Consider the following 20,032-nt stretch of genomic DNA (forward strand, 5'->3'; position numbering starts at 1 on the left):
TACCTTGCTCGTGTGTGAAGACAAAGAAGATGAAAGGACGAGTATAACGCAAATCGAGACGGTTACTGTTTGTTTTGCAGAGTTTTGAACCATACAAGGGTAATTTTGTCTTTTCAAGTGTCAAAAGGGTTAGATTTTAAAGTTTTAAAAAGAAGGGTTATATTTCAAAATTGTTTATTACCGGGGGTCATTTTTCAATAAAATCCTTCAATTTATCCCATTTGAATTAATTCAAATTTAAACATAAGTTATATGTTTAAAATTAGGATCCAAACAGAAAATTTTTATTTAGTTTAAAATCGCGTTCAATCCGAATCTAAACAAATAAATTTTGTATAATTGACTTATCTAGACTCTAATCCGGATTAATTTATTATCCGATTATTCGTTCGAATTTAAACCAATCCAAATTTGATTAATTAAATATGTTTGAAATACAATCTAAATTAAAATATAAATATATAAATATTATGTAAACACATATTATTATCGGACCTAAATCGATTTTTTCTCATCCTTAATTGTCTTGCAAACTATGCAGATTTATTTCATTTGAAACTTCCACCCTCTCCAATACTCTCTAAACGACACTGTAAAAAAAAACCTCTAAACTATGTCGTTTCTTTCAATCAATATGACACCCTTAGATGAAATAAATAAGGTAGGGACTATTTGCACTCTCCATTCCCTCATCCCCCAACCACCCCCCTTAGCCATCCCGAGTTTTTGGCCAATGAACTCCAGTCGGGCATCTCGGTGTCAGTTCCAGTCGGTCAAGAGTTAGGTCAGGTTCGTCTTTGGGCGATGAATTCGTTGGTGGTGGTGGTTCACCGTTTTGTCGCCGGATTCAACCGGAACGGAGCTTTTTCTTCACTATGGCCGTGAGTTTCCAAGGACGATTCCGGAGGCTACGGGCGACGGTTTGAGGCAAGGTTGGTTGGGTTATGCTTGTGAGGATCGAGAGAAGCTTCTCGATATGTTAGTGGTCGGAAATGGTGGCCGAAATCGGAGCTTTTTCTTCACTATGGTCGCGAGCTTCCAAAGACGATTTCAGAGGTTATGGGCCACGATTTGAGGCGAGGTTGATTGGGTTATGCTCGTGAGGGTTGAGAGAAGCTTTTTGGTATGTCGTGGCCAGAATAAGCATGGCAATGGTGGCCGGTGTTGGTGAGTATGAGAGGAGAGAGATTTGGGGTGTGAATGAATTTATTAAAGACGTGTTTTGTAGTTGGGAAAATGGGGGTATCAATGGGAAAATGGGAGTGCAAATAATTCCCAACATAAATAAATAGTTGAGATGTTTCGTCGTTAAGAGCACGAAACATCCTCAAATTGGAAACCCATTGCGTAAAGGATTCTCTCCATTTTCTCCAGTTTGTGAGTCGCCATGAAACTGAGGATTAGATCTCTGGAATCTAAGGAAACTACCCGAGTAGAAATCGCCAATTCGAGTTCTTTACTGGAACTGAAACAATCAGTTTCTCGCGCCGTCTCCGCTTCTGCGGCATCGGCGCTCCATCTTTCTCTCAACAGGAAGGACGAGCTCCTCCCTTCGTCTTCTCAAGACACGCTGCAGTCCCTTGGCATCACCTCCGGTGACCTTATTTATTATTCTCTCGATCCGACCGCTTTTTCTTCCCAAACCCTAGGCGCTGGTTCGAGTTCCAGCTCATCCGCGCAACAAGAAGGTACTATCAATCCTGTCAATTCTGAAGGAATAAGCTCCATAGAATCTGAGAATTTGCAAGAACCTAAAATTTTTGGTCAAACTATGCCCGAACAAAGGACGGTTAGTCCAGAATCCGGGGTTTCTCGGGAAATTCTTGCTGCGGGTGTGACTGTCCAAAATCAAGAAAACCCTAATGAAGAGATAGGTGGAATGGAGGTAATATCTGATACAGATGGAATGGATGTTGTATCTGATATGGAGGGAATGGATGTTGACGATGGGTTAGTGAATTTGGCTGGTAAGAGGTTATCAGAACCATACTATTTGAGGAGGGTGTTGAGGGAGGAGTTAGGAGATGATGATAGTCATCGAAAGCTGTTGGTGGTTGCAGTACATGCGGTTTTCATGGAGGCTGGTTTTGTTGGCTTTGATCCAGTATCTGGGATGCGGGTTGATGGGTTTAGTCTTTCAGAAGGGTGGCCTTCTAATACTTATTCTATGTCTCTTTGGTATACTTTGCCTGAACTTTTGCCTAATGAGTCCAATAGTATGCCTGAATCTGTCGAATTAAAGTTCCAGAGCATGGGACATTTTATGAATGTTCATGGGTCTTTGTCTAAAGGCAGTGGATCAAGGTTGTGTCGCGTGTGTTTGAATGAAGCAAGATTTGCACCAATTCTAGGTTTGGTCCGTGCACATCTGGGTAAGGACATGAATGATCAATATCCTGAAAAAGAAGTATTTGAATTTTGGAAGATTGTGAAAGATGGGCTTGCATTGCCATTGTTGATCTGTCTCTGTGATCAGAGTGGTTTGGTTCTTCCAGCATGCTTGATGCGCCTACCAACTGAGCTAAAGCTCAGGATTTTGGAACTCCTTCCTGGAGTTGACATTGCGAGAACAGGCTGTGTTTGCCCTGAGATGCATTATCTGTCATCAAACAATGATTTATGGAAGCAGAAGTTTGAGGAAGAGTTTGGAAAGGAGGAGGCAGGGGTGGTAATAGGCCCGTGGAAAAAGAAGTTTGCTTCCGCTTGGGTGGATAAAAAGAAGCAGCAAAGGAGGAAACAAATCCTCCGTCCTCACATAGACAGGCCCTTTATTCACCAAATAATTCGGAGGCGCCCTGATCCGTTTGCAAATTTTCCTCCAGTGATAGGGGATGTCAATTTTCCTTCAGGCATGGGGGATTTCTATTTTCCTCCAGGGATAGGGGATTACCGGGTTGGCCTACCTCATGGTATCCACCCTTCTCCTTTTGAGCCCCCTCGTCGAGTCTTTCCAAGAACCCAAGGAAGGCGGAATTTCTCACCTGATTGTAATCTGGGTGGTGATCCTTTTAACTAGCTTTGAGTGCTGAAGGCAGACTATTTGGGAGGCATCTTGAAATGGTTCACACATAGTGTGCATATAATAGTTATGGCCGAATGGATGTTGTTTGGGTCCGACTTTAATGCAAGGCAATAAGATCCATACTGTTGTTTTCTTTCCCCCTAAACACAGTTTATAAATAGTTGTTATGATGCTTATGTTGCCTTAAGCATAAGTTCCAGCTGCTCTTATTGGTGTGTCTGTTTCATTTCGAGATGATTTAAATTTGAGTTTATTAGATATTGGAGTTTGCTGTACAGAATTCTATTTTACTGGTTTTGAACAGCAGGTTCGAATTTGTTCTTCCCTTTAACTTGAGAATGTTGGAGCATTAAATGTTATTATTACAATAGCAGATGATGCTTTTTGTTTTTTGAATTAGCAGGTGTAGTTAGTGAGTTGTTTCTTAGGTTGTGAAGGTGAAAGAAGTGTAAATGCAGGTGCGGTGAAGTGGAATTTTTTTTAAAAAAAAATAGTTTGAAGTAGTTGGAGTTAAAGAAAGTACGATTCTAAATGGTATAAATGGCAAAAATGATTACGCATAGTGAATTCTCTGTTGATTTTTTCATAAACTCATGTAGTAGATCCCACGAACTAAAGTGTTCTGCCATCTTTTTGTGAGATAACAATGGAGGTCCCTTTTAAGCCCCAACTATTTATGAACGCCAAAAATTCCTCTTATGGTTGCAGCAGGAACCCAAGTGAGAATCCCTCTCCTAGGCAAAGGAACCCACTTTTGGTTTTGCTTATTGTGCATCATGGGGGAATGTACAGCTTCCTTTACCCCATCCTTTTTTAAGGACTCCCTTGAGTACCTTCTAATGCAGATTTGGACTGATAATTTTCTTGATGATGATAATAGATAATGTTTAAAGGACTCCCTTGAGAATCTCAATCTGTATACCAGCATGAGATTTTCTTTTCATTATAAATTTCTAACTATTTTTGTTAGGATCATAACATCTTTCAAAAAATATGACTAGTACTACATTTTAGTTGATGAGACAAAACAAATATAAATAGGATCATACAATCTTTCAAAAAATATGAACAGTGCTACATTTTAATTGATGAGGTGAATATGGTCATTAGGATTTACATGGGCAAAGAATCCAGAAGGGCAAACAAAATATGTCATAGGAGGCCAATAAAAGACATGGTATTTTGATGCTGTGAAGTATGTGTTTGTCAGTTTACACCCGGAGCCATTTGAGATATTCTTTCATCTTCCAATAGTTCATAGGGATCAACATACTGTGGGGGTGAAATGGGTGTCTCACTACCATCATGGACAAACGCTGTTCCAAAATACTGCCCAACAAAAGAACCAGATGAGTAGCTATCTCATAGTCATACAAGGCAATATACAAACTCACATTGAATCATCATCAATAAAAAAGCGCTTACTTTTCTGCATAAGCATAACGGAAAGCCGCAAAACTTAAACATATCAGGGAGAAAGGATAAAGAAGGTTTTTCATGGATTGATTACAGAAATGTTCCAAGTATTGGGTGGCTCTTCAAGTCAATAAATAAGTAAATAACACCACACTATCAGAGATACTCCTCATAAAAGAGTACCCGGGGGGGGGGGGGGACTTCTACCCAATATTCTCATTTCATACCCCTTTTTAAGTCATGGTCAAACTACAATAAATCAAATGTCTTAATTAACAAGATTTAAGATAAAAGACATCCCAGTACTATCCAGCCGCATAGCCTGTTAGGGAACCAAGTCAAAAAACGAAAAGGAAAAATCCCCTTAGATCTGCCCTAGTCATCATATCTAACTGATCAGTAAAAAACTGTGTGAAGTTCCAATCCACCCTCATCCCCCTTCCTTTTCCCTGAATTTATAATAGCTGGATCCTGAACAATCCAAATGATCCTAAAATCTGTATGATTGTTTAATCTCAACCAACACTGCCAAGGAAAATGCAGCAGATGAAGCACCTCATATCTGTACAATTTTTGTTAGTGTATGCATATTGATCTGTCTATTCTTCTATTTCTGTTGTCTAGTACTATAGTCAATCAATAGTAGAACTGCCACAGCAATGCTTGCCACAAATACAATCACAGACTTCCTAAAAGAAATTCCAAAATTCAAATGAACCTAATAATAACGAAAAGATACGTGCCACTTGCATGAATCAAAAAGGTGGGTAAAATGTAAACAGAATAAAACAAAGGAAACATAAGACAATTTGAAATTTCTACAGAATACGGGAATCTAGCAAATAAGAAATAATTATTAATAAGAATACTTACGAAGTAAAGAGCAGAAAAGAATGCTACAGTTACAAGGATCAATGGCCAAAATCCCAAGAAAAATGTAGCTCCAGTTGCTAGCAAAAGTTTAGCCCGAGGAATTAAACCCTGAAACATATGAAATAAAAGACAAATTTTTTTTTATCATTCATTTATGCATTCACACAACAAGAAAAGATCAATGCAGACTGAAAATTTTGATTCTCATTGAAACTTTTTAAGGGATAAATATGTTTTAGTATTTCAGTTATTTAGTCGTGTTATTTTAGTGGGGTGACTACCAGATATGTAAATTTAGTCATGCTTGAAATTATTTGTTGGATGACAACAAGTTTTACATATCTTTTCTTAGTCCTTGTTAATTGATGGATCTTCATTATTTAATTTATATTAAAGAATCATTGTTCACATAAATGCCTATGTATCTATTTTCTGTCCCGCATTACGATACATCACATAAATATGTATCTATTTCACAAGTTCTATGAAAACAAAAGAATTGAGTGGCTTGGTTCAAGCTTGTAGCTACATGCCTAGGGCGCTCTCTCTCTCTCTCCCCCTCCTTCCCAGCAGCCTTAGTAACTATTTAGAGCATCAAGGAAAAAGACACAAGATTACATTTTTCCGAGTTCTCTTTTTTTAGACTTTAATCCTTCTCACATTACTCTCTCTTATAGTGCATTATTACTCCCAAATATCCATACTCTCCTTTACTCCCTTAGTAGCGAAAATGATATCAAACCCTCAAGCAACTTTGATTAAATAAACAAAATACGTAGGACGGGCAGATATTATTGCCTGTTTCACAAAATTATGTCATGTCTTTTCTTATTTCCATGATCTTGCACAACTTTACATTGCTGCTATCAAGGCGAAGACAAATTGATGAAGATATTATTCTAAGCTTGAGAAAAATAACTAAAATAAAACGAAAAAAACTTTCCATCTAAGTATAGCGAGAAGCAACACAAAAGAAAACAAGAATTTGATCCGAACATGATTTATGTCATAATCTGAAATAAATGAAAGGTCAACCATCATTTTTTGAGGCTTCAACTACTCCTAAAGTACACGTAGCTAAATTGGACAAAGGAGGTCGCTGCTATTTGCAATATCTATTGGCAGTTTCTGAAAATTAAAAAGAAAAACCCTCAAGAAAGGCATCAAAAAACTTTGATGAAAACAGGAGATAAAAACAAAGAGAAGGAAAGGGGGCACTTTCAGATTCTTTCATGGCAAGCAACATAAATTGTTAGAGGAAATTAAAAGGAATTTTATATAATAAGAGGAAACATTTATTCAACTGATATACAGAGATATATTAAAGAGATTAGAAGAAATCGAGGAGGAGAATTAGTTGAGACATGGATTGAAGTGATATGAAACAACATGGATTCTATAAGATTGGTTGAGTGTAGCTTTTGATAAGAATGAATGGAAAAAGGAATTGATGTGTTGGATCTCCACTAATTTCTCATTTGGAGTCAAGTAGCCAACCCCAACATTGTTGGAGGTAAATGCTTTGATTGTGAAGACGACAAGAAAAAGTAATCTTAAAAGAAATGAATATAAAAAGATACATTTCAAATGGAGGTAACATATAATTCTCACGAAAAGAAAAAAACACTAGATAGCATGCCAATAAATTGAGCCGTTCATCTTAGTCAGAAAGTTACCAGACAATTTAAATAAATAAAGCAACAAAAAGATAACAGAAAATGCCGTGACTAAAAGTTGCAGATGAAATTAGTGATTATGAAATCCTTGCATGAATAGTATAATATCAACAAGAGATGGCCACAACCTCGAGGCCTTCGCTGTTCAAGGCCATGGAGCGCTCTCTTTGATTGGTTAAGTCTTTCTCATAGTCAGTTGAGACTGTATTTCTTTTTGACAATCCCCTGTCATCTTCCCCCAATTTAATTTCATCATCCAGCCCACTCTTGCTCCTAGTTGTATCCTCAAGCAGTGAAGTTGGTGTCATACCCCTCCGCCTCAATTCCTTCATAAATAATGACTCAGGAGGTTCTTCACCTGAAAGCAAAGGAGCAATAATGGAACAAAGAAAGGAAAAAAAAATTGAGGGAACAAAGAAAAAAAAAGGAAATATATCCATCCAATCTTTCATTAAATATTTACCCATTTAGAAGAGTTCAGAAAAGCAATGTGTGGAATAAATGAACTTACAGCTTGATCTGATGACTTCCTCCGTGTGGAAGTGCATTCATTGAAAAAAAGAAAAAGAAGACACTAGATCGAAGAAAGTGCATTTCGGAATGTCTGACATTAGGATCCACAGTAAATTAAATACACCATATTGTAATTTCTTTTTAATGTTGATTGTGTTTTGATTGGGATTACGAGTTCAACAATATTTTTTTGTCCAAAACAAAAATCAAATTCATATCAAAAGAGTCATTGAATATTTCGGTTTATGTTATGCTCTTAGTCGCTAACTATATTTCTCCAACATTTGTCTATGTGTAACCTGTGTTCTTCCTGAAAGCATGTTTCTATCCCTGCAAGCTGAAGCATAATAAGGCTACTACACTAGAATTCAACACTTCTACATATCTGAACAACTATTAATAAGGCAAACAGAAACTGGTGAGTAACGGCAAAGAAAATATAGTTTCCATATCAGTTCAGTTTTTGAGAGAGATTGCAAAATCTTGCACGGATTAAAACAATTCGACAAACAATACCGAAAAACAGCCATTTCTCAACATAAAAAATGAATAACTCAGAACATAAGTTTTCCTAAACACTTCTTCTTTTACTCGAACCTTACTAAGGCTGTCCATGCCAAAAAGAGGAAAAGGAAAACAAAAATTTACCAAAGAGATAGATATGTAAGGGAACTTGCCATTACTCTTGCTTTGGTTATCATCGTCTTGTATTCGGCACCAAACCCTAAGTTTCGGGATACGAACAAAATAAGGCGACCCCCTACAACTCCTAAACCTGAGAACCATATTCCTGGAATCCGATTTCCCGTGGAAATTTGAGGGGGAAAGAATGATGAGAGACAGAGTGGATTTCAGAGTTTGCAGAGAAGCCATTGAATGGTTTTCGGTTCTTTGTGAATCAATCAGAGGAGGATTTCATTTGCTAATACAATTAAGTCTTTAGAGAAAAGCAGGCGTATCTGATTTGGGAATATGTGAAGACGACGCAAAGCCATCATGAAGCTTGGCTACTGATGGGAGTGACCGATTGGCGTACTTTAGCTGTAAAACATATAGGCATACTACTGTACACGGTATGTGTTTTTTGGTTACGTTTTTTGTGTGGCTAAGAAATTGCGTCAGGAAAAATTGCCGAATTAGCAAATGTGGCATTGTGGTGACGTTACGTCTGCGGGGACCACAATACCAGATTTAAGCGAAAAATAAAATCTAGTCTACTTCTTTTGTTGTTGTCTCTCTCTTTATAGTTTATGACTTTATTCTTCATACCTACGGCAAGCCAAAAATAGGGAATCAATCTAATTTAAAGTATTACAATCCGATCGTGTCGGTCAGTCGAACCGTCAAATCAATCAACCGATAATCAAGTCGACACGGTTCTATCAAAATATTTGATATGCAAGTGGCCGGAAAAAATTGATCAAATCAGATGGTTATGGTTTTTCGTAAAAATCGTTGAATCATGTAAATAATACAGGACGATTTTTCAAAATACTTTAAAATGTTTTTTAAATTTTGAATTATTTATTATATATTTTAAATTTATGAATTGAAACTTTACTTTTATACGTATTGGGTTTTGAATTTTGAATTATTTATTATATATTTTTTAATTTATGAATTGAAGCTTTTCTTTTATATGTATTTGGTGTATTTTTCTATATTAAATATATGATGTGAATTTAATTTTCTAATTATTTTTAAAAAAATTATGGATGATCATATAATATTATTATGGTATATATTTTTAACAATTATTTTTAATATTAAATATTTTTATTTTTTAATTAAACATGTTATTTGATCGATGATTCATTGGTTGAACCAATGATCCGGTCCATTGTCTAAGTCGATGTCCAACACGGTTTTTACAACATTGTTTAAAAGAAACTAGATTTCTTATTGATTTTAATATTAAAAGAATTGTAGTGCGAAATTGTAGCTTGTATTAAGTAATTTATATCTTAACTTTTCTTAATTCTTTTTTTTTAACAACCATTGTATTTAAAAAAATACAAATTTGGAGTTGTTTCTTTTAGCAAAAACAGTATGAGCTTTCCCTAAAAGATATTGGGACATAGTTGAAATTGTGTTATGAAAATTGACCTGCACATTGACCCGCCATAATTATTTTAGAAGGTTCTACTGGTTGGTCCTAAAGGTTAAGAGTTGAAGTGCACATTTTTTTAAATAATTTAATTTATTTATAAATTATAATAATAATAATAATAAGACAATAAATCAAAATCTTCACTTAATTTATTCATTTTAAGCTCAACTTTTCCTTTTAAAATTTTTTTACCCAAAATTGAGAGGGTTTGATCCATTTGCCATATTTTCAATCTTGAGCCTTATAGTCATGAAGTGGTTATTTATATTTTCTTTTCAACCTACTTGTCCATATATGACTATATATTATTGGAATGAAAAAATTTAGGTAATTAATTTGTTTAATATTTTTTTTATAATATTTCTTTGACATTATAGTATTTGTATTAACCTAAATTGAATCTTAAAGATATTAATTAATCATCAAAGTGCTGTATGTTAAACAGTTTTTCTTGCTTTTGAGTGATTATAGGGTTATTTGCCTCCACACTAAAAGGACCTTTGGCAATACAAAAGCCCAAAAATTGAGTCACTCAGAAAAATTGGACTATGCTGCACATGCACTGCACGACCAAAATGCTTTGAAAAATTACACTCAAACTCAAAGCAGATATGTAGTTGCAACAAACTTGTTTCAACAAAGACTTATGTGTGGTCCGAGTCCTCTAGCTCCAATTTTGACTCTCAAATATACTCAACTTGCAAGAAGCCACTGATTTCCAATTTTCATAATCCATGCAGAACAGAACAGAAGCATAAAATATGTTCAAAGACAAGTGAGCAAAGCCGATTTTCGGTCAAAAACCAATGTATCTGTCTCTGGGAATCACTCCTGCCAGAATGAACATAGTAGAATCATAGCTAAAAAGTATGAGCTTATCATAAATTGGAAGGGTACATATATCTTCTTGCAATCGGTTCAACGAATAGCATGTCCATGTCGAAGAGATAGGTCCCCCTTACGCGACAGTTTTCACCTGGATTGCTTGAGATGCCGTCGAGGTTGCAGAGGTTTGAGTTAAATCTGAGACCAGCATAACAGAATCTCCATCTTTTATCATTCCCTTTGTTTTAATAAGATCGATCGTTTTTGATATGTTGGCTTCCATATCATCTGACAAATCAACGAGGATGGGGATGACTCCCCACCGCAAATTTAGGGCTTTTTGGGTACTTTCATCATTGGTAAATGCAAAGATTGGAGGGCAGGGACGATTGCGAGATAGAAGTGATGCCATTTGTCCATGTTTTGTGTACACAAAGATGGCATCTACACCAAGGTTGTTAGCTGCAAGAAGAGCAAACCATAAGATGAACAGATGTATGCAAACATATGTGTATATAATCATGTATCTAATAAACTCTTCTGACCTAAATGTCAACACTGCAAGTTTGTGATTTATATGCAAGACAAGAGTGGAGAAAATATGGTTGAAAATAGAGAGTATTTATCAAGTAAATTTATGTGTACATTCACCAATAACCACCTTTACTAAAATCTTTATATATATTTTTTTGATGAACAAATATTGATGCTAATTACTAATTATTTTCTAGCATGTGGTAGGATTCGAACTTTCAACCTTCTCTCTGCATATCAAACACAAAACTCCTTACCAGCTCATTTATCCACGGTCTTTGACTCTTTCGTTGCAGGTTATTACATCAATTAAACGAAAATTGATTTCTTTTTTCAGGATGTGATTAACACTGCAAAATATCTAATAGGTTCTTAAGAAGATACTCAAGCCCAGCATACAGTGTTCAAACGCATATTCTTGCAGAACATGTTACATGTATTTTTTACCAATGAATCTTGCTTTCTTGCAGAGAGCATTTGGATAATCAATGAATGCTAAGGAAAGTATAATTACCCATTTCAACAGCACAGTTGCAAATTTGCTCAGCAATACGCTCAGCCAATGACACTCCAAGTTGGCACTGATGGAGAGTAGTTTGTCTGTTTTCTTCACGACTCCATAGTTCCATTCGGCTGCTCGCCATCCTCAAGACAGAAAGAGCTTTCTGTCCATATGATCCAATTGCTGACTCACCAGACAACATCAATGCATCGGCATATTGCCGAACTGCTTCAGAAACATCTGCAACCTTGTTGCATCAAAGCACATTGTCATTATAAAAATGTCCAACATAGCCCCAGCAACACCAAGTTAAAATAATATAAACATCTTTGCTAATAGTAGTACCTCAGCTCGTGTTGGAGTTGGATATTCAATCATTGACTCGAGAAGTTGAGAAGCTACAATCACTGGCTTATTCAGTTGTCTGCAAGTGTAAGTTATTTTCTCTTGAACCGTTGGGATCTGTTCAAGTGGAACTTCAACTCCAAGGTCTCCCCGAGCCACCATGATTCCATCAGAAGCCTCTACAATTTCTTCCAGCTGCTGAAGAGATTCCAAGCTCTCAATCTTTGCCAATACTTGTATTGATCTGTAATTGACAAAAATTTCTGTCTTTTAGACACCGAAGGAGAATCTTAGAACCACGAAGAAGTACTTCCAAATTTTATTGACAGGTTGAAAATTGTCCTGCCCAGTGGTTATATATGAGATAAAGGCAACATATTGGCACTTTAATGAGGTCATCACCAAGAGGAACGTTTAAGAGAAAATTGGCAAAACAAATATTTACTGCTGTTATTTCTGCAATCAAATTTCAAAGTCGTTAAAACATGCAAAATAACTCCCAAGAAGTGAAGAGCCAGAACAAAAAAAGTATGCTTCTACAATGTATCGGAGAGGAATCTTTACTTCCGAAGGGGAAGGAAAAAACATGACCCATGTATAACATAAAAGATTATTATTCATAACACCTGTTGTATCTCCAACAACTTAATGAGCTTAACAATTCCTTCAATCAAATGAAGAACAAGCACACAATAAAATAATACAAAATTAGCTCAGATTATCAGCTCTAGTGAAACAACTATAGGAAAATATATTAACTTGTGAATGGGGTCCTCACCTGGATGATTTGGTTGAAAGGAAGTTCTTCAGATGCTTGACAGAATCAGCATCATTTACAAAGGACATGGCGATAAAATCAATGCCTTCAGAAATTCCAAAGTCAATGTCGGCCCAATCCTGTAGATTAAGAAATTAATGAAAATTACTAGGACTTTAAGAAATTCCAAAGAAATATCGAATTCGAATGTAAAGTACCTATGGATAAGAACATACACAATATGATTTCTAATCCTATTGGAACGATAATAATGGGTGTTCAAGACAGAGTTGCTAGTACTAAAGATCCAACGACCTCTACTGCGCAACCAATACACTTCTAGATCTTTTTGCTCCCTAAAATATATGGGGAATGAAAAATTTTAACACTGCAAGCATTCAAGAATTATGATGCAAGTTTTTCTTCACAATTTCAAGCTCAATAATCTAATGAAAAAATGAACTCTTTGAAATGGGTGTCAGCCACCAAAGTTGACATCTAGGTTAGATATCATAGCCAAAAACAATAAGACTATAGAATGAAAACAAAATACAAAGGGCACAAGCATCAGGAATCAACCTTAGTTGACAGAGTAGGGAGCCCATAATTCCTCTCCACAAGCTTCCCATCTCTCCAAAAGCTAAATTTTGCTTGAGGAAGAAACAGACCTGGGTCTGTGCATTTACAATGCAAATTATCTCCAATCTTCTCAATTACTTCAAAACTGGCCATCCCACCATCAATAACAAGTTCATCACCAACCAGAATACCTGTCAATTACTCAAATTTTGTAAAAGAATAGGCAAAAAAGGATGTTTAACTATGAAACTTTTGGATTCCACTCTATCAGCAACAATTTGAATACCTTCAGAAAACCCTTCATAGTTTGCCTGAACTGTTAGTGGAAGAGAACCGGTCAAGTTTTCAGCAGTGAACAACCAAATCGAACCCTCCTGATTTCCCAACAAATAACAACTTCATCAAAACCACAATCACTAATTAAATATTGTAAAAGCAAAACAAAGTAGACAATTAATTAGTAAAATCAACAATGGTAAAGTGACTTGCCTCTGCTTTGACAGATGAGGGAGCCCCATGATCTAGCACATGAATCTGACTACCCTCAGTGTCAATCATGACTGAGAGACAAAAACCCTTGTCCTCATTTAAGCTCTTGATCCTCCTGATCACGTCTCGGTGCCACTCTCTAGTGTTGTGGCACAAATTAAGCCTGGCAACATTCATCCCTCCCCGTGCCAACTTCTCCAGCTCCTCCAAAGAAGAGCAAGCAGGCCCAATCGTGCACACAAGCTTCGTCTTCCTCACACCCAGAAACCCCTTCTCCCTCAACTCTCCCTCCGCCACCACATCAAGCCCCAAACCACCCTTCACTTCCTCCACTCCTACTAGCGCCGCTGCCAGCACTCCACTCCCCAACTTTGCCTTCAGTTTTCTACCATTAGACGGAAAAACACCACGGGCTTTTACTGGTACTCCCAAGCAAACCCGGTTCCTAAAATCTGGATTCTGGTTCGGGTTACTTGGAAAGAACAGGTTGTGACATCCATGGATTGGATCGCAAGCAACAGCCATGGAATCTGAAAGTGATGCGCGCTTCGATTTCTGGCCTGAGTGGTTCAAGATCAAAGACTGGAAGGTTATCAAGCGAGCAGGGACTTTGAATTCGTCGATCGGGCTTTGGGTTTCAGTCGGATTGAACTTTGGGGTTTAGTGGGACTGAAATCTCCGTTGGAGTTTTGGATTGTTCGACCAAAAAACAGACTGCGGAGATTACAATGACGAAGTGGGGTAGTTCAGGCCCTCAGGGTTTATGATTGTCGATTAAATAATTTGAAAATCGGCGGTACCTGTCTGTCTGGAATCATAACTGTCAACGAACAGTCACGAGAGATTTACTCTCATGTTGGGGATTGATAGGTATTTTGGATGCAAAATGAAGGGTATATATGGGAATATGAAAAATAGACATTGGGATTAGGCCAATAGAAGATCTCAACCGTCCCATAGCTACTTAAATGAACCTAAATGTCAAATTGTGCCACGTCGTCTAACAAAAAGCGCAACTTTTCACCTAGAAACTCGTACTCAATGGTTTTTATTTTTTAAAATCCGATCGCACCAAACCATCTAAACTAAAGGTTCAAAATTTTCGAGATTCAATTGATACGGTTAAGATTGAATCGCTAGTTTATAATACACAAAAAATTAATAAATATATAGTAAATATGGATTATAAATGTCTACCACAATTGAAATTCTAAATATGATCTTCAACCTCTAATCCTTATCAATTAGGGAGAATATTTAACTGAAAAATAATTCTTTGAAATTTGGATTTATTTTGACTTAATGAAAAGAAGAAAATCAAATCCTGAAAACTGAATTGTTGTGAAAGTCACGAAAATTGAAAAGGATTTTGTTTTGAATTAAAATTATTAAAATAAACATGTTATATATGCATAATCATTTGGACAAAGCTGTATTTTTCATACTAAATAAAACTTGTCATTTTTTATTTTTTAAGGTATGAACGATTCACGGTATGATATGATTTTGACGATATATCGATGGTTTGGATGGTTTGAATGCTTAAACAGTATTTTAGATATATCATATCGTTGAACCTCACAGTTCGCTGTTCAACTAGTAAAATACGGGTTTAAAAACTATACTCATACTCTCTATTTTTAATTACCATGATTAGGGGGAAGATAAAATTTATAAGTCATATTCTAATAAATCCATGCAATTGATTAATTTTTATACCATAAATTTTATGAGGTTTTAAAACTTGTACAAATAAGTACACAAAATTTAAATATCATTTTTATTGACTAAATTACCTTTAAATTCTCATATGCATCGGTGCCTCCCTCTTCTTCTTCCACATTTTCTCTCACACACATGACATCTATTGTCGATATATTATGAGGCGAAAAATCTTGCTGATAAATTTCAACAAATTGCATATTGCATATGCTTTTTTGGCTAATTACCACTAAAGATAAAATTTAGATTTCATATTCCAATAGATCCATACAATTAATTTTTGTAACATAACTTTCATGGGTCTTGACCCACAACTTTAACCAAAATGTTGTCGTTTTATGTTTTTAATATCATGATGCTTTGTAAAAATGCCGTTATGTTCAATCTATTAGCGACACTTTATAAATAAGCGTCGTTAAAGTGTTTTAGGATGAAGACTTTGATAAATGGTGCCGTCAACGTGTAATATATTATGGCACTTTAAAAGAAACATCGTTTAATTATAAAACCAATTTTACTAATTTTTCATTTTATCTTGATTCATTATGTTTCAAATTTAAACTTTTGAGTAGTAATAAATTTGATTTATGATTGATCTTTCAAGTGAAATATTATATCATTCAAGAATGATATAGTATTAATACTCATACCCGAACCTTAAACATGTACTCTAATACCCAACCCCTAAATCCTACCCTTAATTTTAAACAGCAAACCCATATGTAAACTTAGACCTAAACGAATCATCTTTATTAAATTTTATATATTAGCATTGATCTTATGTAAACCTAAACTTAAAGGAACAACCTTTTTTGTTATACAATGCAAGGTTAAAATAGTTACATGTATGTATATCTTACGATGTATTCATAAAAGTTAACATATGCTTAATTAGTGCATATTTTGGTATGTTCTAAAGGCTAGTATATGCATTGGTTCATAGCTTTTATTGTATGTTCTAAAGGCTTGAAGCCTTATAATTAGAAGTTGTTCTTGATTCTAACATAACGACACTGTTACTGTAAAGCGTCATCTAGTCGCTAACAACTAATTTCAAATCAACGACGCTAACAACTAGTGTCGTCTTATTGGAGGAATACAATGGCATTTTTTTTCTGGAGCAACATTAAGTGGTTCTCTGAAGTGGAATGTTGATGGATCGTCTCTAGGAAAACCAGGAAGGGCATGCATTGGAGATGTTTTGCGTGATGCGAATGTGACCTTCATATGTATTTCCTCGTGCTGTGTTGGTATTTGTGATTCGAACGAGACGAAACTACGGGCAATCAAGAAAGCTCTAGAGCTGTCGATGTCAGCCTCCATGCCCTTAGGTTTGGGGATCACCACAGAGACGGACTCTTGGAATGTCTTCCATTGGTTGTCGTCATCTATAGACCAGTTACCATGGAAGCTTAACACAATTGCCAATGCAGTTCACCTGGCTAAACTACAGTTGAACAGTGTGGTTGTGGAGCATATATTGAGAGAGAAGAATGACGTTACTGATTTGCTAGCAAAGTAAGGGGTAAGACGCTTACATGATTATGTCCTTTGGCTCTAAAATGGTCTGATTGCACTAACGGACTCTGCTTATCCTTGGCTCACTTTGTATGACTACAAACTATGATGTTCCTTCATTTCATGCACTGTGGTTCTCTGCCCATGCCATCATATACGATGCCCTGCTGTATATACTGTTTCTTGGTCTTTTTATAATATTCCTGTTGTTTATCAAAAATTAAAGACACTTTTTAGCTAAACATTGTGCTATACTATGTGCGAAACAATTGGCATGATTTATTATTCACTCATCGCAAAGCGCTGATTTTTAGCGCCACTAAAGAATCTCATTCACGACCCTTTATTTGAGCGCCATAAAATTGAAAATGAGGACTATTTGCACCCTTAACTTAATTAAGTATACCCATTTCTAAACAAACCACAACTAAAAACATAATATTTATGAGTACACCCCAATTTTAGTTTTTTCAAATTTTACAAACTGCACCCCATGCACAACATATCACAGTTGAAAGACAATCTCAAAAACAGAGTATCATCATCCAATGTAATATACATATATCAGAGCATGAAATCAAAGAGAAACATGAACATAAATTCAAATAGAAGTGCTGCAGTAGGATTCAATATGTTGTACAATCAACAGTAATATCTGGTAGTCTTAAACAAAAGGCACATTCAACTCTTGCAGCTCATCAAAGCTATGGCTTGCTGGATTGAAGTAGAGTTACAAAGAACTAGTCTTTAACCACCTCAATTGTTATGTCAGAACGATGTCTTGTAACGTAACGATACTCAATTAATAAATTGAACAACTGCTACATATGTGTCATGCCAACTGTCTTAGTGATCCTAAAAGTAGTCTTGACATTGTATAGTATCATTCATAGTTGATGCATTTGTTGGATCTTTGAGCTTGACATGATTCAGTATTTCTCGTCTTCACCCCTGATTTGCTTAGCCTCTCTACTATCTCCTTCTCTTCTGTACTTAGCCTCCCAACATATGAATGACCTTCAAAAGCTTTAACCAAAGCATGATTGTGCTTCCTATTCAAAACAACCAAGCTCCATAACCCAGAGATTGTATCTAATACATAAGCTTTCAAGGAAAATGGGCATCCACATTTCTTTGTTGTTGATCTCCTCTTATTTGACTTGCATTTTGCCACGTATCCACCACTCCTCTCACAACCAAATAAAATCATAGGGGTTCTCATCAGATTGTTCATGTCTAATCTTTTAACAACCACAACAGTCCCATGTCTATGGCCACATTTCCTTGCATACTCAACAACAACCTCCTTTCCATGGAATCCCTACACAATCCATAAAAACAACAACAAAATTAACAAGGGTTCTACAAAATACCATGTCAGTTTGAAAATACTCTGTAGACTGTAATGTCCACTTCAATCATCAATGGAGTATGTGACTCAACAACTTGCCCTGTGAACATTATGTGCACATGCAGATTGCAATGTCGTTTCAACAGTGAGAAAAGGAATTTGAACTAAACACTATCAAAACCCCTATCTCTGTTAGGTTAGGGTTAAACTGATATGTTCCTCATCAAAGTTCTCTTCTTAGTCAAATGAGGGTTCCTCATCGTCTACCGCTTCTTCGTAGTCCATATCGTCTCCGTCCGATGTCCGCATTACTCCATTAGAGACTCCGTCACCTTTAGGAAGTGATGCTCTATCTTTGTAAGGGACTCTTTCTCTTGTCTCCCATTGAACAAGGGAGAGAGGACATTGATTTTCATTTTCCTTTATGAACTTTCTGTCTTCGATTTCTCAACTATCCAATTTCCAACTTTTGAGGGAGGCAAAAATAGAAGGGAAAAGTAGAGACGGAATAAGAGAATCAGGAATCAAGATTGATTGATTTATTATTTGATTTGCGAGTTTAGGGTTTTGTGATCATGAGGTTTAGCGGTGAAATCTTGAGTGAGGAGAATGGAATTGAATCCTCGCATGTCCTTGTAGCCGCTAAAAATAGTGGTGGGTTACGCTTTGACGTTCAAGAAGAAGGAGTTTTTTGCACCCCAAGCTTGAAGGCTTGGCTCGGTAATGCACTAACCGCACAAACACCTACGGTTGCCTTGCAGTTTCTATTTTTATCCTCATTTTCTGTCTACATTAGCATTTTTGGTCTATCTATTTGTTTGAATGTGTATACAGCACAGTTTATGGTGGATTTGAAATATCGTTGATTATATTTCCTTAAATTGACTCTTTGGGAATTGATGGAGTTGTGGGTTCTTGGTTATCTTCCTTTCTTCTTTTGGATTTTCAAGTGGGTACTTTTAATAATGCATGGCAAAGGTTATACGTGGTATGTTGATAGTAAAATCTTTTATATCCAATTAATAAACTCATACATGGTCTGTTGAAAAGGTCTACTTTACTTCATCTAAATTAATGAAGTATGTGCATAGCACATAAGCAAATCTCTTATGGGTATTATGTTCATTGCAGTTGTCTGGAAATGAATGGGGCGAAGTTATCAAGGTTTGTCCATCTAAACTGTATGGTACTATATTTCTACTTTATGACATGTAGGAACATGAATAACATAATTTGTGATGTTCCTTGATTTTCAACATGTTAATTATATGGTGTAAAATACTTCCTTCTATTCATTTCAAAGATAAGTATGAGTATGAACTAATGGTGATTGGTTAAGCAAACCAAATGTTCTCCAAAATTTGAATGGGTGAGGACTTTACTTTTGTGGGTAATGGTGAAGTTAGTTGTTAAAGGTTTTTTGGATTCTTTAACTAGAGTTCTTTTAGGTTGTCATCATTTTAGCTGGAAGTATTTGGTTTGTATAGGTTTACTGACATGGGTCTCTAAGACTTCTAATAATGGGGTGTAATTTAGAGATTTATGCATTTAGAACTAATCACTTTAAGAAAATCAAAGATGTTACTAGTACTTTTTGGGTGATTCATTGACAAGAGTTGTCGAAATGTTACATGTGAAGTAATAAAAACAAAGATTACGTTCCTTAAAACCTTATTTCTTCATAGTTTGAAATTTACAGGATGTTGTTAATTAAGAATCTAGATCAATCTGTTCCTACCTAGTCAGTTGTATCAATGAGTACTTTCTTTATGGGACTTTTGGATGCTTGAGTTTTCCATC

At 35.9% G+C, this 20,032-nt stretch overlaps 4 protein-coding genes across 4 annotated transcripts; 1 reads left to right on the plus strand and 3 right to left on the minus strand.

The window, feature by feature from the left end:
• Positions 1-1,289: 1,289 nt before the first annotated feature.
• Positions 1,290-3,328, plus strand: LOC119983975 (F-box protein SKIP22-like). Its single transcript, XM_038827716.1, has one exon. The coding sequence runs from the start codon at positions 1,388-1,390 to the stop codon at positions 3,014-3,016; it is 1,629 nt and encodes a 542-aa protein (XP_038683644.1). The 5' UTR covers positions 1,290-1,387; the 3' UTR covers positions 3,017-3,328.
• Positions 3,329-4,040: 712 nt separating this feature from the next.
• Positions 4,041-8,523, minus strand: LOC119983980. Its single transcript, XM_038827721.1, has 4 exons — positions 8,178-8,523; positions 7,116-7,345; positions 5,312-5,419; positions 4,041-4,351 (listed from the first exon to the last, which is right to left on the minus strand). The coding sequence occupies exons 1-4, from the start codon at positions 8,371-8,373 to the stop codon at positions 4,229-4,231; spliced, it is 657 nt and encodes a 218-aa protein (XP_038683649.1). The 5' UTR covers positions 8,374-8,523; the 3' UTR covers positions 4,041-4,228.
• A 1,780-nt stretch (positions 8,524-10,303) lies between these two features.
• Positions 10,304-14,447, minus strand: LOC119983974 (pyruvate kinase isozyme A, chloroplastic-like). Its single transcript, XM_038827715.1, has 7 exons — positions 13,642-14,447; positions 13,439-13,526; positions 13,153-13,343; positions 12,595-12,713; positions 11,817-12,060; positions 11,484-11,718; positions 10,304-10,897 (listed from the first exon to the last, which is right to left on the minus strand). The coding sequence occupies exons 1-7, from the start codon at positions 14,164-14,166 to the stop codon at positions 10,569-10,571; spliced, it is 1,731 nt and encodes a 576-aa protein (XP_038683643.1). The 5' UTR covers positions 14,167-14,447; the 3' UTR covers positions 10,304-10,568.
• A 3,317-nt stretch (positions 14,448-17,764) lies between these two features.
• Positions 17,765-18,541, minus strand: LOC119983438. The gene is made up of 2 exons (XM_038827118.1): positions 18,500-18,541; positions 17,765-18,202 (listed from the first exon to the last, which is right to left on the minus strand). Exons 1-2 carry the CDS (start codon positions 18,539-18,541, stop codon positions 17,765-17,767), a joined length of 480 nt encoding a protein of 159 aa, XP_038683046.1.
• Positions 18,542-20,032: the final 1,491 nt, after the last annotated feature.

Source organism: Tripterygium wilfordii, chromosome 18 (genome assembly GCF_013401445.1).
Source record: "Tripterygium wilfordii isolate XIE 37 chromosome 18, ASM1340144v1, whole genome shotgun sequence".
Classification (NCBI taxonomy): Eukaryota; Viridiplantae; Streptophyta; class Magnoliopsida; order Celastrales; family Celastraceae; genus Tripterygium; species Tripterygium wilfordii.

Coding starts and splice junctions, on each gene's coding strand:
- LOC119983975 (XM_038827716.1), top strand. CDS start 1,388: ATGAAACTGAGGATTAGATCTCTGGAATCTAAGGAAACTACCCGAGTA.
- LOC119983980 (XM_038827721.1), bottom strand. CDS start 8,373: ATGGCTTCTCTGCAAACTCTGAAATCCACTCTGTCTCTCATCATTCTT. Junction 7,346..8,177: donor TAACCAAAGCAAGAGTAATG/GCAAGTTCCCTT, acceptor CTTTGCTTTCAG/GTGAAGAACCTCCTGAGTCA. Junction 4,352..5,311: donor TCTTTTCTGCTCTTTACTTC/GTAAGTATTCTT, acceptor TTTGTTGGGCAG/TATTTTGGAACAGCGTTTGT.
- LOC119983974 (XM_038827715.1), bottom strand. CDS start 14,166: ATGGCTGTTGCTTGCGATCCAATCCATGGATGTCACAACCTGTTCTTT. Junction 13,527..13,641: donor CCTCATCTGTCAAAGCAGAG/GCAAGTCACTTT, acceptor TTGGGAAATCAG/GAGGGTTCGATTTGGTTGTT. Junction 12,061..12,594: donor CTTTCAACCAAATCATCCAG/GTGAGGACCCCA, acceptor TGTCAATTACAG/ATCAATACAAGTATTGGCAA.
- LOC119983438 (XM_038827118.1), bottom strand. CDS start 18,541: ATGCGGACATCGGACGGAGACGATATGGACTACGAAGAAGCG. Junction 18,203..18,499: donor ATATGGACTACGAAGAAGCG/GTAGACGATGAG, acceptor TGGATTGTGTAG/GGATTCCATGGAAAGGAGGT.